The sequence below is a fragment of the Filicampus tigris genome, chromosome 19 (assembly GCF_054856515.1).
Source record: "Filicampus tigris isolate MCC_2025a chromosome 19, RoL_Ftig_1.0, whole genome shotgun sequence".
Lineage (NCBI taxonomy): Eukaryota > Metazoa > Chordata > Actinopteri > Syngnathiformes > Syngnathidae > Filicampus > Filicampus tigris.
In genome coordinates, this window is record NC_141235.1 from 10,612,354 (window position 1) to 10,629,095 (window position 16,742).

The following is a 16,742-nucleotide window of genomic DNA, read 5'->3' on the forward strand; positions in this document are numbered from 1 at the left end:
AAAAACATTTAGAGTACTGTGTGGTTAGGATGTCACGAATGTCCACATGGTAAAATTAGCATGCACTCACTCCCTCAGTGGCTTGATTAGTTATATTCACTCGATGTTTAAAAATAAACTACTGTAAATACAAACATTTATACGTTAATGCACCATTATATAATATATGAATAAAACATTTTTATAATTTCCATATGTTGTGTTTATATTAATTTGAATCTGTGACAATAAACCGACTGATCTAAAAAGTCACTCTTGCTTGGGGTATTTTGCACTGTGTAATCTACGTAATTTTTGAACCTTCATTTCGTAATGACAAAACGTCATTTAGCAACTTGGAGCACCGTCTTGAGCAACATCCCGCAAAAAAGGCACCGATCCGAGGGTCCATGAACGCACCACAGTAGTTGCAGATCCGAGTGACTTCACTTGTCGAGGGCAGTGACAACAAAAACATGTAAGTTTTATCCTCTCCCCCAAGCTTTACGTCGTCATCTCAGCTTTTGTTGTTCAATTTATAATTCATTAGTCACCGTGACGCTTTATGACAAACGTGACCATTATTTTACAGCTGACTAAATGGTCGGAGTTGTTTAAACGCGTGTTGCGTGTTCAGTGCAAACTTTTTAAGCGGTTTATTTTGTAAACAAGTGTAGACTAGACTGCAAAATACAGAATACGACGAGAGGAAGAGCGTTTAAAAGAAGTGTCATGTCACTCTTATATCTCGGTGACACCTGCTGTCTTCAGTCACCTCAGCCTGATATCTGCGTGGATTTTTTTATTCCAGCATGCACAACTCCACTCGCGACTTCTCCCAGGTGGCGTTCAAGGACGTCCAGCTCTCGTACCCACTTGCCACCTCCGTCAGCTGCTGCTACACTCTCGCTGCACACTTCCAGCCCAGTCCACGCGACTGGGTGGGCATCTTTAAGGTGAATAATATGTATACTGTATTATATATTCGTTCTGGTGTGCGGGCAGGAGAATACATGTGCATGAAGAGTCAAATTTCATCTCAGCCTACTCGGTGAAAGGCTTCTTTTTAGGCTTCTTTCAAAACAACTTGTGTCTGGGAGTATATTCAAGCTGCACGCAGCACTCAAGTATGGCACATCATGCACTTTCCTACTTCCAGAAATATGCCATAACAAAACTGCTGTGTAGTGGTTTGCTGGCTTTTATTTTGAAGGAGGAGAAGTGTGGAAAACAAGTAACTTGTTGAATGCTTACAGACTTGTCGTCTGTTGGACCCAAATAATTATACAATACGACAAAATCAACCCCAGGGCTCGCAATGGAAGTTAGTACATGCAGCTGGGTAAGTACGTGAGTAAGTGGCGCGTTTGAAGCGTGTCCACAGCGGGTTTGAATAGTAAGTTAGCCAGCTAATTGTCTTTAAATAAACCTCTTCCGTTAGCATCATGCACGTTTTGTTTTTTTTCCGGGGGGACGGGGGGCGGAACGGGGCGGGTCCGACAATGTTTATGAATGTGGCTGGGGGGTCCCGGCCGGAAGGGTACTACCCAGGTCAAGGGTAGAGGGTCGCGGCCGGACGGGCAAAAAAGGGTCAAGTGCCCAGGTCTGGTATCGGTTTACATGTGTTGCTGCACCGTTTGTCTTTAACAAATGCTAATCGTTTGCATGTCTATTGCATTTTGTGTAACTATTAAAATAGCAGATTTAGGCTTATTTTATGCAGTTGTTTAAATACACAAATAATTTAGGTAATGTACAACTACACTCCTGATCAAAATCTTAAAAAGCCTTTTTCAGTTAAATTGTTCTTTTCAATAAACTGCATGCTCAAAACATTTGGTCTCTTGTTCCCATTTCTTCTTTTTGCATTTTAAAAGTCTACTGAGAACCTTCTTGAGATACAACAGTGCAAAATGCAAATTCTTGCAATTTTTTTAACTGGTCTTAAGATTTTGATCAGGAGTGTACATGGGAAATCTACAAAGTATAGTAATGAGGTTATTGTACTTGGTTACTTCCCACCATTACTTTTTTTTTTGTCTGAGCTGTTTTACCTTTAATTTTGCAAGGTGGGGTGGAAGACCACCAAGGACTATCACACCTTTGTGTGGGTGGAGTCATGCGGGGACTCTAGCCAAGAACAGTCATCGACGAGGCAAGTTTATTTTAAAGGTAGGACACCCCACTTAGATTTTATTGCTGAATCATTGACTTTGTTGTGTTGTGTTTATCTCCTTATCGGCATTCAAGTTTTTCCATTTTTAAACTTTTATTGAATCTACAGGTGATGTTTTAAGTAGGACTGTCAATATGGTTTTAAGATAAAATAAAATAACATCGACATTTTTTTAAACATTTGTTATTACAGATTACTACCTGCCCAAAGACGAGTTGGACTTTTACCAGTTCTGCTATGTGGACAGTTCAGGTCAAGTGTGCGGTGCCAGCACACCCTTTTGCTTCAAAGCGCAGGATGACAACGATGAGCAAAGTGCGACAAATGGCTCGGACAACGACCTGCTTGTCATTACCACACAGGTACACACACACACACGTGAACAAGAGTGAACAATTAATCAACAAGTAGAATAAAAATTCAATTGAAAAATTCAGTATAAACATTGTATAAAATTTGAATTCAAACTCTCATGGTAAAAACCTTTAAATTGTCTTGATGAGATGAAATATTACCGTATGTTTGAGGCACAACTACATAAGGAGTTAATAAGAAGATAAGATAAGATAAGAATGCCTTTATTGATCCCACAGTGGGGAAATTTTCATTGTTACAGCAGCAAAGATATAGGTCACACAGGGGCTGCGGCATAATGTGGCCATTAATGTATAACATTGACGGCAAACATTTAGGATCAAACCTATGTAAATATACGCAGTAACGTGTGTATATACACATGTATATACACACCAACCTACATCTACATAAAAAATATGAGGAACACTCATTTCGGCCTGTACATAGTACAGAGGAAAAAATACTCTTAAGTAAGTGACAGTGCTGCAGTGCTGTAGTGAAATGTAAGGGACAGCATTGGATAAAAATAAAACTAGACTAACAGTAGTGGGGAATGTTGAGTATTGCACGGTATTACGGTAGTGGGGAATGTAATAGTCCAACTATTTTGTTCAGTCCCTTTAAAAGATGGATGGAATTAATTTTTAAAAATGAAAATGCCAGGATCTCATTGTCCAATGGTAGCATAAGTGGCCCAACATCAGATGATTGTGTTCAAATCACACCGTGGCCAATGACTTATTCTGCTTCATCTCATGACCAAAAAACTGCATGTCCCTTGCACTTCCAAACCACTTGTCCAAGCAGAGCTCTCCTTCTGCACCTAGGAATAGAAAAGGAATTTCCTGAAAGTGTTCCTACAAAGTTGCACACATACTTTTCTCCAAAATGTCTTTATAATCTGAACTATTGAGTTTGTGAGGGCTTTTTTCAGAATTCAGAATTTTTTTTCATTGCATTTCTTTGGGTATCTGGTAGTGTGTCTGACTCCAGATCAGGAGGTTGTGTGTTCAAATCACATCGAGGTCAATTGACCTCTTTTGCTTCATCTTGTGACCGAAAAATTCCTCCACACAAAACCCATCCAATCATATCTCTCCTCCAGGACCTATACAGAAAAGGAATTTCCCACAAGTGTTTCGACAATGTTGCAAACTTACTGTTCTCCAAAATGTCTTGATAAGATAAACTATTAAGTTTGAGGCCTAGCCTTTTAGTAGGAGTTCGCTCCCATTGAGTTACTATGGACAATCCCCAAACAAGACCTCGTGGCGCAATGGTAGCGCGTCTGACTCCAGATCAGAAGGTTGTGTGTTCGAATCACATCGGGGTCAATGACATCTTTTGCATCGTCTCGTGACCGAAAAACTGCTGCTTCATACCGTATTTTCCGGACTATAAGCCACAACCTTTTTCCGAGATTTTGAGCCCTGCGGCTTATAGTCCGGTGCGGCTATTCTGTGGGTTTTTCTTCCACCGCTCGGGGCGCTCTGACCGGAATGACAGTACAATTCAATACAATACATTTCCCATTAGCAATGTCCGCTGATAGTGTAGTGGTACACACGCCTGAGTTGTGTGCAGGCAGCGTGGGATCGATTCCTGCTCAGTGACAGTGTCTATGTGTGCCCTGCGACTGGCTGGTGACCAGTTCGGGGTGTAGTCTGCCTTCGCCCATTGACGGCTGGGATAGGCTCCAGCAACTCCCCACGACCCTATATAGGATAAGCAGTTTGGACGATGACATGACATGACATTTCCCATTAACTGGATGCGACTGCAGGTGGAGGAGTTCAACAGGCGAGGGCGCCATAGACTAGGTTATTGCATTAGTTGCTGTAATCCTTTGATTTTATGTTTTCCTAGAGGTCCCTGAAGTGCACATGAATGCGATATGTTGATGTTATGTCTGTTCTGTTGTTTCGATGTGAAATGCTATTGTTGATTTAGCACGTCGTGTGTTAGATTGGCTGACTTTATTAACATAAAACAATACAGGTGCAGATGTAGAATGTAGTAGAACAATAGATGGTGGAGTCTTGTGAACATTAGCTGACAAACTGGAGCGGCAGTCGGCAATGAAATGGAGATAAGTACTGTTTATTTTCTCTTGGTTCTCTCCTGTTTTAATCAGCAACGTTGCTGCAGTGTTAAAAGGCACTGTTAGGAAATCATCTGCTCAGGTACACAATTGTACATTTACAGTTCATAATCGTTCTGTAAATGCAGTAAATTAAAAGTTTTCAACATAGATAGGTGCGGCTTATATAAAGGTGCTGCTTAATTAGGTTTTCCCCAAAATGTTCTAAAGATAGAGTAGGTGGGTGCGGCTTATATAACGGTGCGGCTTATAGCCAATCATCCAAGCACAGCTCTCCTCCAGGACCTAGAAAGAGAAAAGGAATTTCCCACAAGTGTTTTGACAATGTTGCAAACTTACTGTTCTCCAAAATGTCTTGATAAGATAAACTATTTTAGTTTGAGGCCTAGCCTTTTAGTAGGAACTCGCTCACATTACCTTACTATGAACAATCTTCTAACAAGACCTCGTGGCGCAATGGTAGCGCGTCTGACTCCAGATCAGAAGGTTGTGTGTTCAAATCACATCGGGGTCAATGATATCTTTTGCTTCGTCTCGTGACCGAAAAAATGCTTCTTCATATTCTTCCAGACAAAAATCATCCAAGCATAGCTCTCCTCCAGGACCTAGAAACAGAAAAGTAATTTCCCCCAAGTGTTTTGACAATGTTGCAAACTTACTGTTCTCCAAAATGTCTTGATAAGATAAAGTATTGAGTTTGTGGCCTAGCCTTTTAGTAGGAATTAGCTCCCATTGCCTTACTACGGACAGTCCTCTAGCGAGACCTCGTGGCGCAATGGTAGCGCGTCTGACTCCAGATCAGAAGGTTGTGTGTTCAAATCACATCGGGGTCAAGGACATCTTTTGCTTCGTCTCATGACCAAAAAACTGCTGGTTCATATTCTTCCAGACAAAAATCGTCCAAGCATAGCGCTTCTCCAGGACCTAGAAATAGAAAAGCAATTTCCCACAGGTGTTTTGACAAACTGGCAAAATTAGTTCTCCAAAATCTCTCGATAAGATAAACTGAGGCCTAGCCCTTTAGTAGGAATTCGCGCACATTGCCTTACTGTGAACAACATTCTTACAAGACCTCGTGGCGCAATGGTAGCGCGTCTGACTCCAGATCAGAAGGTTATGTGTTCAAATCACATCGGGGTCAATGACATCTTTTGCTTCGTCTCGTGACCGAAAAAAATGCTGCTTCATATTCTTCCAGACAAAAATCATCCAAGCATAGCTCTCCTCCACGACCTAGAAACAGAAAAGGAATTTCCCCCAAGTGTTTTGACAATGTTGCAAACTTACTGTTCTCCAAAATGTCTTGATAAGATAAAGTATTGAGTTTGAGGCCCAGCCCTTTAGTAGGAATTAGCTCCCATTGCCTTACTACGGACAGTCCTCTATCAAGACCTCGTGGCGCAATGGTAGCGCGTCTGACTCCAGATCGGAAGGTTGTGTGTTCAAATCACATCGGGGTCAAGGACATCTTTTGCTTCGTCTCGTGACCGAAAAACTGCTGCTTCATATTCTTCCAGACAAAAATCATCCAAGCATAGCACTTCTCCAGGACCTAGAAACAGAAAAGCAATTTCCCACAAGTGTTTTGACAAAGTTGCAAGCTTACTGTTCTCCAAAATGTCTTGATAAGATAAACTGAGGCCCAGCCCTTTAGTAGGAATTAGCTCCCATTGCCTTACTACGGACAGTCCTCTAACAAGACCTCGTGGCGCAATGGTAGCGCGTCTGACTCCAGATCAGAAGGTTGTGTGTTCAACTCACATCGGGGTCAGTGACCTCTTTTACTTCATCTTGTGACCGAAAAACTGCTGGTTCATATTCTTCCAGACAAAAATCGTCCAAGCATAGCGCTTCTCCACGACCTAGAAATAGAAAAGCAATTTCCCACAGGTGTTTTGACAAAGTTGCAAACTTACTGTTCTCCAAAATGTCTTCATAAGATAAGATAAACTATTTTGAGGCCGCCCTTTAGTAGTAATTCGCTCCCATTGCCTTACTGTGAACAGTCCTCTAACAAGACCTCGTGGCGCAATGGTAGCGCATCTGACTCCAGATCAGAAGGTTGTGTGTTCAACTCACATCGGGGTCAGTGACGTCTTTTACTTCATCTTGTGACCGAAAAACTGCTGCTTCATATTCTTCCACACAAAACTCATCCAATCATAATTCTCCTCCAAGACCTAGAAACAGAAGAGGATTTTCCCCAGTCTTTTGGCAATGTTGCAAACTTACTGTTCTCCAAAATGTCTTGATAAGAGGCCCAGCCGTTTAGTAGGAATTAGCTCCCATTGCCTTACTACGGACAGTCCTCTAACAAGACCTCGTGGCCCAATGGTAGCGTGTCTGACTCCATATCAGAAGGTTGTGTGTTCAACTCACATCAGGGTCAGTGACATCTTTTGCTTCGTCTCGTTACCGAAAAAATGCTGCTTCATATTCTTCCAGACAAAAATCATCCAAGCATAGCTCTCCTCCAGGACCTAGAAACAGAAAAGCAATTTCCCACAGGTTTTTTGACAAAGTTGCAAACTTACTGTTCTCCAAAATGTCTTGATAAGATACTGAGGCCTAGCCCTTTAGTCGGAATTCGCTCCCATTGCCTTACTGTGAAGAGTCCTCTAACAAGACCTCGTGGCGCAATGGTAGCGCGTCTGACTCCAGATCAGAAGGTTGTGTGTTCAACTCACATCGGGGTCAGTGACGTCTTTTACTTCATCTTGTGACAGAAAAACTGCTGCTTCATATTCTTCCACACAAAACTCATCCAATCATAATTCTCCTCCAAGACCTAGAAACAGAAGAGGATTTTCCCCAGTCTTTTGGCAATGTTGCGAATTTACTGTTCTCCAAAATGTCTTGATAAGATAAACTATCGAGTTTGAGGCCCAGCCCTTTAGTAGGAATTAGCTCCCATTGCCTTACTATGGACAGTCCTTTAACAAGACTTTGTGGCGCAATGGTAGCGCGTCTGACTCCAGATCAGAAGTTTGTGTGTTCAACTCACATCGGGATCAGTGACATCTTTTGCTTCGTCTCGTTACCGAAAAAATGCTGCTTCATATTCTTCCAGACAAAAATCATCCAAGCATAGCTCTCCTCCAGGACCTTGAAACAGAAAAGGAATTTCCCACAAGTGTTTTGACAATGTTGCAAGCTTACTGTTCTCCAAAATGTCTTGATAAGATAAACTGAGGCCTAGCCCTTTAGTAGGAATTCGCGCACATTGCCTTACTGTGAACAACCTTCTTACAAGACCTCGTGGCGCAATGGTAGCGCGTCTGACTCCAGATCAGAAGGTTGTGTGTTCAAATCACATCGGGGTCAATGACATCTTTTGCTTCGTCTCGTGACCGAAAAAAATGCTGCTTCATATTCTTCCAGACAAAAATCATCCAAGCATAGCTCTCCTCCATGACCTAGAAACAGAAAAGGAATTTCCCCCTAGTGTTTTGACAATGTTGCAAACTTACTGTTCTCCAAAATGTCTTGATAAGATAAAGTATTGTTTGAGGCCGCCCTTTAGTAGGAATTAGCTCCCATTGCCTTACTACGGACAGTCCTCTATCAAGACCTCGTGGCGCAATGGTAGCGCGTCTGACTCCAGATCAGAAGGTTGTGTGTTCAAATCACATCGGGGTCAAGGACATCTTTTGCTTCGTCTCGTGACCGAAAAACTGCTGCTTCATATTCTTCCAGACAAAAATCATCCAAGCATAGCACTTCTCCAGGACCTAGAAACAGAAAAGCAATTTCCCACAGGTGTTTTGACAAAGTTGCAAGCTTACTGTTCTCCAAAATGTCTTGATAAGATAAACTGAGGCCCAGCCCTTTAGTAGGAATTAGCTCCCATTGCCTTACTACGGACAGTCCTCTAACAAGACCTCGTGGTGCAATGGTAGCGCGTCTGACTCCAGATCAGAAGGTTGTGTGTTCAACTCACATCGGGGTCAGTGACCTCTTTTACTTCATCTTGTGACCGAAAAACTGCTGGTTCATATTCTTCCAGACAAAAATCGTCCAAGCATAGCGCTTCTCCACGACCTAGAAATAGAAAAGCAATTTCCCACAGGTGTTTTGACAAAGTTGCAAACTTACTGTTCTCCAAAATGTCTTCATAAGATAAGATAAACTATTTTGAGGCCGCCCTTTAGTAGTAATTTGCTCCCATTGCCTTACTGTGAACAGTTCTCTAACAAGACCTCGTGGCGCAATGGTAGCGCATCTGACTCCAGATCAGAAGGTAGGTGTGTTCAACTCACATCGGGGTCAGTGACGTCTTTTACTTCATCTTGTGACCGAAAAACTGCTGCTTCATATTCTTCCACACAAAACTCATCCAATCATAATTCTCCTCCAAGACCTAGAAACAGAAGAGGATTTTCCCCAGTCTTTTGGCAATGTTGCAAACTTACTGTTCTCCAAAATGTCTTGATAAGATAAATTGAGGCCCAGCCGTTTAGTAGGAATTAGTTCCCATTGCCTTACTATGGACAGTCCTCTAACAAGACCTCGTGGCGCAATGGTAGCGTGTCTGACTCCAGATCAGAAGGTTGTGTGTTCAACTCACATCGGGGTCAGTGACATCTTTTGCTTCGTCTCGTTACCGAAAAATGCTGCTTCATATTCTTCCAGACAAAAATCATCCAAGCATAGCTCTCCTCCAGGACCTTGAAACAGAAAAGGAATTTCCCACAAGTGTTTTGACAATGTTGCAAGCTTACTGTTCCCCAAAATGTCTTGATAAGATAAACTGGTCTAGCCCTTTAGTAGGAATTCGCTCCCATTGCCTTACTGTGAACAGTCATCTAACAAGACCTCGTGGCGCAATGGTAGCGCGTCTGACTCCAGATCAGAAGGGTGTGTGTTCAAATCACATCGGGGTCAATGACCTCTTTTACTTCATCTTGTGACCGAAAAACTGCTGCTTCATATTCTTCCAGACAAAAATCATCCAAGCATAGTGCTTCTCCGGGACCTAGAAACAGAAAAGCAATTTCCCATAGGTGTTTTGACAAAGTTGCAAATTTACTGTTCTCCAAAATGTCTTGATAAGATAAAGAATTGAGTTTGAGGCCCAGCCCTTTAGTAGAAATTCGCTCCCATTGCCTTACTGTGAGCAGTTCTTTAACAAGGCCTCGTGGCGCAATGGTAGCGCGTCTGACTCCAGATCAGAAGGTTGTGTGTTCAAGTCACATCTGGGTCAATGATGTCTTTTACTTCATCTTGTGACTGAAAAACTGCTGGTTCATGTTCTTCCACACAAAACTCATCCAATCATAGCTCTCCTCCAAGACCTAGAAACAGAAGAGGATTTTCCCCAGCCTTTTGACAATGTTGCAAACTTACTGTTCTCCAAAATGTCTTGATAAGATAAACTATTGAGTTTGTTGCCTAGGCCTTTAGTTGGAATTTGCTCCCATTGCCTTACTATGGAGAGTCCTCCAACAAGACCTTGTGGCGCAATGGTAAGGCATCTGACTCCACATCAGAAGGTTGCGTGTGCAAGTCACATTGGGGTCAGTGACCTCGTGACCGAAAAACTGCTGCTTCATATTCTTCCAGACAAAAATAATCGAAGCATATCCCTCCTCCAGGTCCTAGAAACAGAGAAGGATTTTCCTCAGTCTTTTACCAATGTTGCAAACCAACTGTTATCCAAAATGTCTTGATAAAATAAACTGAGGCCTAGCACTTTAGTAGGATTTTGCTCCCATTGCCTTACTCTGGGGAAGTCTTTAACAAGACTTCATGGCGCAATGGTAGAGCGTCTGACTCCAGATCAGAAGGTTATGTGTTCAAATCACATCCAGGTCAGTGCCCTGTTCTTCTTCATCTTGTGACGGAAAAACTGTTGGTTCATATTCTTCCAGACAAAATTCATCCAAGCATAGCTCTCCTCCAGGACCTAGAAACAGAAAAGGATTTTCCACACTCTTGATAAAATAAACTGTTTGAGGCCTAGCCCTTTAGTAGGAATTCTCTCCCATTGCTTTTCTGTGGCATGTTCAACGGAGACCTCTTGGCGCAATGGTAGCGCGTCTGACTCCAGATCTGAAGGTTGTGTGCTCACATCACATCAGGGCAAATGACCTCTTTTGCTTCATCTCTGACCGAAAAATTGGTGGTTCATATTCTTCCATACAAAACTCATCCAAGCATAGCTCGCCTCCAGGACCTAGAAACAGAAATGGAATTTCCCACAACATGAGTTATTGAGTTTGAGGGCTGAGTTTCCAGATAATGAAAAATGGTCACTAGGCCCCACTAGGCTTTTTTTTTCTTGAGCTGTGTAGTATTTCTTGATGAGTGCTCACATGGACGTTGTGTGGAACCAGGAACAAGTGGAGCAGAGCGATCGGGAGATTGCAGCGCTGAAGGATGAGTCGCACTGCATCAGACAGCAAAATGCAGCGTTGGAAAAAACTTTGCGGGAGGAGAGACAAGAAGCCGCCGTCTTAAAGGTCTTTTAACACGACGTCTGTCATGATGATGGACATGCGCGAGTTAAATGTATGTTTCACAGGACAAACACGATGACCTTATGTCAGAACTTTGTCGGACAAAGGAGCAGAACGAGAGTCTTCTGTGCACTTTGCAGGAGCAGCATGAAGAAATCCAACGCTTGAAGGTTTGATTCGCCCTTATGCTAATAGAAGCTGCGACAGTGTCAACAGTTTGTTGCATCTTTTCTTCCAGGAGGAGATGTTGATACACATGACCAATCAGGCGGAACTTGAGAAACAGAACCTTGCTGAGCGCGTGCAGTCTGATCCAAACTCAGGTGACGACAACGGACTGCTGCTTCAAACTGAGGTACAGAAGGAAGACAAAAAAAAAAGGCCAAGCATAGATTCAAACCTTAAACCTCAGAAATGTCAGGCAGACATGCTAATCACCAGTCCAGTTTTCTTGTAGTTGTACATTATAGTACATACCACACATGCGTTCCTTTTTGATCTTCAAGCTGCAACTCCGAGAAGCTCACGCGGTGATCGCGGACAGGGACGCTCTGATCGAGGAGAAGAAGAATTTGACGTCCATGCTGAAACGCCACAATCAGGAGCTTGCTCAAGAGAACCAAGTAAACACCACCTTCTACTTAATTCAAGTTGCATATTTTGATGCGGTGTCCTCACGGTGGCTTCCATTTTGTTGCTAGAAGCTCACATATGACATTGAGGAGCTGCGCAGGACTTTGGATGACCTTCAAATGCACCCGGATGCCACCCCGACACCCCCCTGTGCCACAACACAGTCGGTTGCTCCGGAGACACGTGACCCATCATATGACAACATACCTGTGGGTCAGTGTACAACCACATTAAACTTCAGCATTATTGATTTGCCCATTAATATTGGTCATCTTCATCTGATGTTGTTGTGCTTTTTGCAGTGAGCATTGTAGAAGATGATGAGGAAGACCAGGTAGCGAAACAACCTCATATTTTGTGTTTTGAATGTGATCATCCTGAATACCCTCACTAAACCGCTGGTGTCAAACTCAAGGCGCAGGGGCCAGATCTGGCCCAGCACATCATAATTTGTGGCCTGGTTTTCTTGCTAAAACCTGTATCGGGATTGTAAATAGTCTCTACTTATTGTGTCTCATCGCCTCGCTCTGAGTAGCAAAAATCCACGAGCAATTGACGTATTGCCGATAGATGCCACAAGATAGCAGCAGAGCACTTTTTTCTAAGAGACAAGGCTGTGGTCAAACTAGAGATGAGGCACCTTCCCTGAGGTCAAAATAGGTGCTTGGCCCGGAGATCCTGCCAGATGGTGCCAAAATAATATTTTTTGTGACACATGGTTTTGGCCCGATGACAACAGTGAATCGTCAGATTTTCAGATAGTTAATATGCAGCAAGTTAATAGTCAGGCAATCAGTGTAACTGAAAAACTATTTTCCTTGACTTCTAATTTCAAAACAAGTTATCCATCAATGTGTTGTTTATATGTAACATGATTATGTTGAAGTGAGTTGAAGAGTTGCATTTAGACAACATGTGCTTTCCGCCATCTTGCAGTATCTATTGGCAATTAGAAACTATTTGAGGTGGCATCAATTGGCTATTTCAGACTCAGTCACGTCATATCAAACAAACATTAATAGCGGATATACGTATATGCTCTGCTCCAATGTATGTTTGTATGTTTTTGTGTGTTCTTTCACCCCCATCAGCCGGCTCTGATGTGCCGCCATTGCCTGGATAGCTTCCCGGGAAGCACCCGGGCGGAGGTGGAGTGTCACGAGCGCAATCACCAAGTGTGTCCTTTCTGCACCCTCATCTGCGATGACATGGAACAGAACGTGTTCGAAGACCACGTCTACAGTCACGAAATGTAACAGTGAAAAGCACCTGCAAAACGTTTCGTAAAATAAGTAAATGAGTGATTTAATTGTTAAAAAGCAGGAAGGTGGTCTAGGGCATTTTGAAGCGAGGCAGTGGTTCTCAACTGTTTTTGCATTTCCCTATTGCTGCCAAGTCGCGACCCACCTATATAGAAGATGACAAAAAAAAAAAAGAGTCTATTTGCACATATATACAGTATATCGTAATTTTTGACGACACAGGCTTAGAGTTCCAAGGACCTTTCAGAGAAACAGGTTGAACATGACAACTGCATGTACAAAAAATGAATATAGTTCAATCAAATATCACAGTTGTACAAAATACATCCACCAAATGTCACTTATACCCTTGCATGGAGTCTTCTTTTTAGCAAAGAGAGTGAGTGCAGTAACACCAAATTTAACACACCTGCCCAATTTGGACATTTTCACTTAGGGGTGTACTCACTTTTGTTGCAGCGGACATTACTGGCTGTTATTCTGATGGGACAGTAAATTTGCACTATTATAAAAGCTGCACACTGACTACTTTACGTTGTAGCAAAGTACACCTGCGTGTTGTCCCATGAAACGATAAAATCTTTTCACAATTTTGAGGGGTGTACTCTTCCCTTTTGTCAGATACTGTATGTATCAAATAGGAACTCAGTATGGTTTAGAACTTTATCAAATAAAGTAATAACATTTCTACACTATATTACGCCAAAAGCAGTGGTAAAGTCAGAATTACAGTAAATATTTTTTTGAAAAGCATCTAGGTCATTAATATAAAATTAACAGTCAGTACAGGAGCACCTGAGTGTGCTCTCCGCTGCCGCTTGACCACATATTCTTACGCCATGTACCAAACTAGTTCGTAACCTCAAAATGTATATTACTCCCACATTTCAATGACCAACTTCTCGGTCCGAATCCACTACTTGAGAATCACTGCTGAGAGAGATAAAGCCACTATAATTACAGCTGAAATGCTGCTAAAGCTTTGCACAGTCTTAAAGAGATCACAACAGGCTAAATATATTTTTATTGATGAGATTTTTAGACAATAAAGTGTCTGCTGACATAAAAAAAAAGGCTCAGCTCTTCTTGATAACATTGACATTGATATGATGACATTACAGTGTTCCCCATTAAATTGCAGATTTTTAGGTGATAGGGTTTTTAAATTACTTTTTGCATGATACAACCAAGTCCAATCTTAGTGTTGCAAGCCTTTAGTGTAGTACCATGTTGTGACACAACAGGCTAGGCAGCACTGTGGACGAGCAGAAGAGAAGCAGTGTAGAAGTAGCAGATAATATCATGAATTTTCACCAATTGTGGGTGCGTCTGATGATGAGGGGTTCACTACTCACATTCTTTGTACAGACACACGAGCCCTAAACACGCCCCCCCTTGCGATGGCACAGTATGGGCTAACAAGTCCTCATACAAGATTTGGTCAGGGGCTCATCTGATTGGCCTCTTCGGGTGTGACATCACGGGAGGTGAGCTCGGAGAAGAGCGCGGGCAGCCAGTACTGCGGCTCGCCCCTTGCCTGAGAGTCCAGCCAGGCCAGGCCCTCCTTCAGCAGGTGGTCCTGGCAATGACAACACCATTAACAATGGCTATTTGCTATAATATGATGTAATGTATTGGAGTTGTTTTAATGAGATTTTATTTTATGGCCTCAGCCCTTGTTATTTTTTTCTCCTTGTGGCTTGGACGCTGTAGACATGGACTCACCAGGACGTGACTCGCTCGCTCATTCTCCCACTTGAGACCGTCCTTTATCTCACTCACTGTCACGTAGCCCTTCTTCTACAAATGGTTGACAAGCACAACTGGTTTGAAGAAGGCGAGCCAAACATTTTTTTTTTGTGTGTGCGGCTTACTTCCGCCAGCTGCAAGACCACCGTGTGGTCCATGTTAAGCTCCGCTGGGACGGACTGCACCAAGTAGGAGCCACCCACCGGAATCATCCCGAAACCGTTGCCCATGACTTTGAGCTTCTTGATGGCTCGAACCAAGTCATCCCTGGGGAAACACATGGCACACGATTCCCAATTGATTGGGAAATGTGGAAGTATTTGGTAAAAAAATAAAATAAAATAAAATCTGCATTAATTTAGAAATGGTTTTATTGGAAACACTTACTGGCTGACATCCTGAGCATATTTACCACGTCCCTTAAGCACTCTGTGATGGAGTTCATCCAAAGTGATGAGTCCTGACAGAAAAGATAAAAGCCTTTCACTCCTGTTGCCACGGTGATGTTTATAAAGTGGCGTTTACTTTATCACTAACCTCCGTTTCTGTGCTTGAGGGCCAAGCAAACCTCGATAATCTGCACGCCGAGTTCATAGTAGAAGTCGCCCACACCGAGCATCTCTGACCAGAAACCTTTGCCGGCTGTCAACAAAACAAACTTTTATTTTTTTTAAAAAATGACACTCTTGAGTATGTTCAATCATTCTTCTTCATAATGGTTCTGACAGGCAAGTGGATCAACTCCAATAGTGGCGCACATCTCCTGAAACTGGACCCGGAACTGGGAACTCTTGCGGATTTCCTGTTTGTGCTTGCTGGCAAACTCCTCCAGGTTGGACTTGAACGTGTCCAGCTGCTTAGACATCTGACAAAGTGTGGAAAAAAATATAACCAACATGTTGCTGTTGGAGCATAACTGCAACAATACACACATCACTTGTAATGTGGACACACTACAAGTAATAAATTACTACAATTAACTTGCCTGAACTATTTGATCCTCTGCAAGGACAGTTCCTCTCTCTTTATATTTGGCCTGAAAAGAAAATGCAGATGTAAAGTCAGACAAAAATCTGTCAACAATAATATCATGTAATCATAACTTGTTACTTCAGTTTATCACTAGTGGTATGTGGGCTCCCTCAAGTGGTATTACGCTAAGTAAAGTTCAGTTGTCCTTAACTTTTAAGGGCATTTTTATTAACATTTTTTCGAGCGGTTTGTTTTAAAACATTTCTTTTTCCTATATTCAAACACAGTGCTATTTTGAATTAAACTGTACAGTTCTACCAGGGGCTTACAATATTCAATTTTGTTTTAGTTTTGTATTGATGAATAGTTAAGCCTATTGCACGCCTGTATTTTAATGTTTAACTCTTATTTAAATTCTAAAATGAAGTTTATTTTTTAGTTACTTCCAATATATCTACATGAGGTTTGCTTTCATCATGTTGGGAGTTCAGATCTGTATACAGAACTCTGAATTCAAATTATGATTTCTTACCTCTGCTAGCTTCTTTTTGGCGATGGCGCCCGCACCGACGCCTCTCCGGTGCATTTTTATTTGAATAAGAAAAAAATAATTATGAAATGATAAAAGACTGCGATAATGTCAAAACAATGGCAGCTTTCGATATTAAGAAGGAAGCTAAACCACACGTTAGGTGGTTACTGGTTAAAGTAACTAACCATTTGAAATCGTTAGGTCTTGCGGATTCGACTTATTAATGTATTCCAAGTTAAAGTGCGATTACAAATCTACATTTTAAGAGAAAAGGCTTCGAATAGCACAGCTTTGAGCTACTTCCGTGCAAGCGTTTCCATTTTGACTGTTTGGTGGGGAAATCTGCCATTTTCTAAACGCTGCCCCCTGGAGGCTTGGCGAATATTGAAACTCAATTTTAATGCTTCGTTGCAGTTGAATTTAAATACAAATGTGAACGTTTGAGAGGGATGAAATGTGAACGTTTGAGATGGATGAAAATCTATTAAATTCACCTTGAAAAAAAATTAAACCAATTTCAATT

At 42.0% G+C, this 16,742-nt stretch overlaps 2 protein-coding genes, 1 long non-coding RNA gene and 16 other non-coding genes across 28 annotated transcripts; 17 read left to right on the forward strand and 2 right to left on the reverse strand.

Annotated features, from left to right (window-relative positions):
- The first annotated feature begins 316 nt into the window (after nucleotides 1-316).
- On the forward strand, nucleotides 317-14,039 carry calcoco2 (calcium binding and coiled-coil domain 2). The gene is made up of 11 exons (XM_086015673.1): nucleotides 317-457; nucleotides 791-935; nucleotides 2,049-2,151; nucleotides 2,348-2,517; nucleotides 10,949-11,074; nucleotides 11,137-11,241; nucleotides 11,310-11,426; nucleotides 11,578-11,694; nucleotides 11,773-11,917; nucleotides 12,007-12,038; nucleotides 12,796-14,039. The coding sequence occupies exons 2-11, from the start codon at nucleotides 792-794 to the stop codon at nucleotides 12,958-12,960; spliced, it is 1,224 nt and encodes a 407-aa protein (XP_085871799.1). The 5' UTR covers nucleotides 317-457; nucleotide 791; the 3' UTR covers nucleotides 12,961-14,039.
- LOC147129457 (uncharacterized) lies at nucleotides 2,724-11,411 on the reverse strand. Of its 10 annotated transcripts, none has more exons than XR_015082388.1 (14): nucleotides 10,928-11,411; nucleotides 10,630-10,788; nucleotides 10,336-10,518; nucleotides 9,725-10,210; nucleotides 9,181-9,588; nucleotides 8,873-8,973; nucleotides 8,554-8,654; nucleotides 7,618-8,344; nucleotides 7,301-7,401; nucleotides 6,993-7,093; nucleotides 6,693-6,793; nucleotides 6,375-6,475; nucleotides 5,323-6,165; nucleotides 2,724-5,218 (listed from the first exon to the last, which is right to left on the reverse strand). It is a non-coding gene; the product is annotated as an uncharacterized LOC147129457 (long non-coding RNA). The 10 variants fall into 10 exon arrangements; XR_015082385.1 differs by having other exon boundaries at nucleotides 9,725-9,907; nucleotides 10,042-10,210; nucleotides 10,336-10,788; XR_015082389.1 differs by having other exon boundaries at nucleotides 9,181-9,280; nucleotides 9,406-9,588; nucleotides 10,336-10,788.
- Nucleotides 3,775-3,846, forward strand: trnaw-cca (transfer RNA tryptophan (anticodon CCA)). The gene has a single exon. It is a non-coding gene; the product is annotated as a tRNA-Trp (tRNA).
- Nucleotides 5,056-5,127, forward strand: trnaw-cca (transfer RNA tryptophan (anticodon CCA)). Its single transcript has one exon. It is a non-coding gene; the product is annotated as a tRNA-Trp (tRNA).
- trnaw-cca (transfer RNA tryptophan (anticodon CCA)) lies at nucleotides 5,375-5,446 on the forward strand. The gene has a single exon. It is a non-coding gene; the product is annotated as a tRNA-Trp (tRNA).
- trnaw-cca (transfer RNA tryptophan (anticodon CCA)) lies at nucleotides 5,683-5,754 on the forward strand. The gene has a single exon. It is a non-coding gene; the product is annotated as a tRNA-Trp (tRNA).
- Nucleotides 6,003-6,074, forward strand: trnaw-cca (transfer RNA tryptophan (anticodon CCA)). Its single transcript has one exon. It is a non-coding gene; the product is annotated as a tRNA-Trp (tRNA).
- trnaw-cca (transfer RNA tryptophan (anticodon CCA)) lies at nucleotides 6,313-6,384 on the forward strand. Its single transcript has one exon. It is a non-coding gene; the product is annotated as a tRNA-Trp (tRNA).
- Nucleotides 6,631-6,702, forward strand: trnaw-cca (transfer RNA tryptophan (anticodon CCA)). The gene has a single exon. It is a non-coding gene; the product is annotated as a tRNA-Trp (tRNA).
- trnaw-cca (transfer RNA tryptophan (anticodon CCA)) lies at nucleotides 7,239-7,310 on the forward strand. The gene has a single exon. It is a non-coding gene; the product is annotated as a tRNA-Trp (tRNA).
- Nucleotides 7,556-7,627, forward strand: trnaw-cca (transfer RNA tryptophan (anticodon CCA)). Its single transcript has one exon. It is a non-coding gene; the product is annotated as a tRNA-Trp (tRNA).
- Nucleotides 7,866-7,937, forward strand: trnaw-cca (transfer RNA tryptophan (anticodon CCA)). Its single transcript has one exon. It is a non-coding gene; the product is annotated as a tRNA-Trp (tRNA).
- On the forward strand, nucleotides 8,182-8,253 carry trnaw-cca (transfer RNA tryptophan (anticodon CCA)). The gene has a single exon. It is a non-coding gene; the product is annotated as a tRNA-Trp (tRNA).
- On the forward strand, nucleotides 8,492-8,563 carry trnaw-cca (transfer RNA tryptophan (anticodon CCA)). The gene has a single exon. It is a non-coding gene; the product is annotated as a tRNA-Trp (tRNA).
- trnaw-cca (transfer RNA tryptophan (anticodon CCA)) lies at nucleotides 8,810-8,882 on the forward strand. Its single transcript has one exon. It is a non-coding gene; the product is annotated as a tRNA-Trp (tRNA).
- On the forward strand, nucleotides 9,119-9,190 carry trnaw-cca (transfer RNA tryptophan (anticodon CCA)). Its single transcript has one exon. It is a non-coding gene; the product is annotated as a tRNA-Trp (tRNA).
- On the forward strand, nucleotides 9,426-9,497 carry trnaw-cca (transfer RNA tryptophan (anticodon CCA)). Its single transcript has one exon. It is a non-coding gene; the product is annotated as a tRNA-Trp (tRNA).
- On the forward strand, nucleotides 9,745-9,816 carry trnaw-cca (transfer RNA tryptophan (anticodon CCA)). Its single transcript has one exon. It is a non-coding gene; the product is annotated as a tRNA-Trp (tRNA).
- On the reverse strand, nucleotides 13,973-16,591 carry snf8 (SNF8 subunit of ESCRT-II). Its single transcript, XM_086015676.1, has 8 exons — nucleotides 16,220-16,591; nucleotides 15,701-15,751; nucleotides 15,442-15,580; nucleotides 15,253-15,357; nucleotides 15,103-15,175; nucleotides 14,841-14,982; nucleotides 14,692-14,766; nucleotides 13,973-14,545 (listed from the first exon to the last, which is right to left on the reverse strand). Exons 1-8 carry the CDS (start codon nucleotides 16,271-16,273, stop codon nucleotides 14,408-14,410), a joined length of 777 nt encoding a protein of 258 aa, XP_085871802.1. The 5' UTR covers nucleotides 16,274-16,591; the 3' UTR covers nucleotides 13,973-14,407.
- Nucleotides 16,592-16,742: the final 151 nt, after the last annotated feature.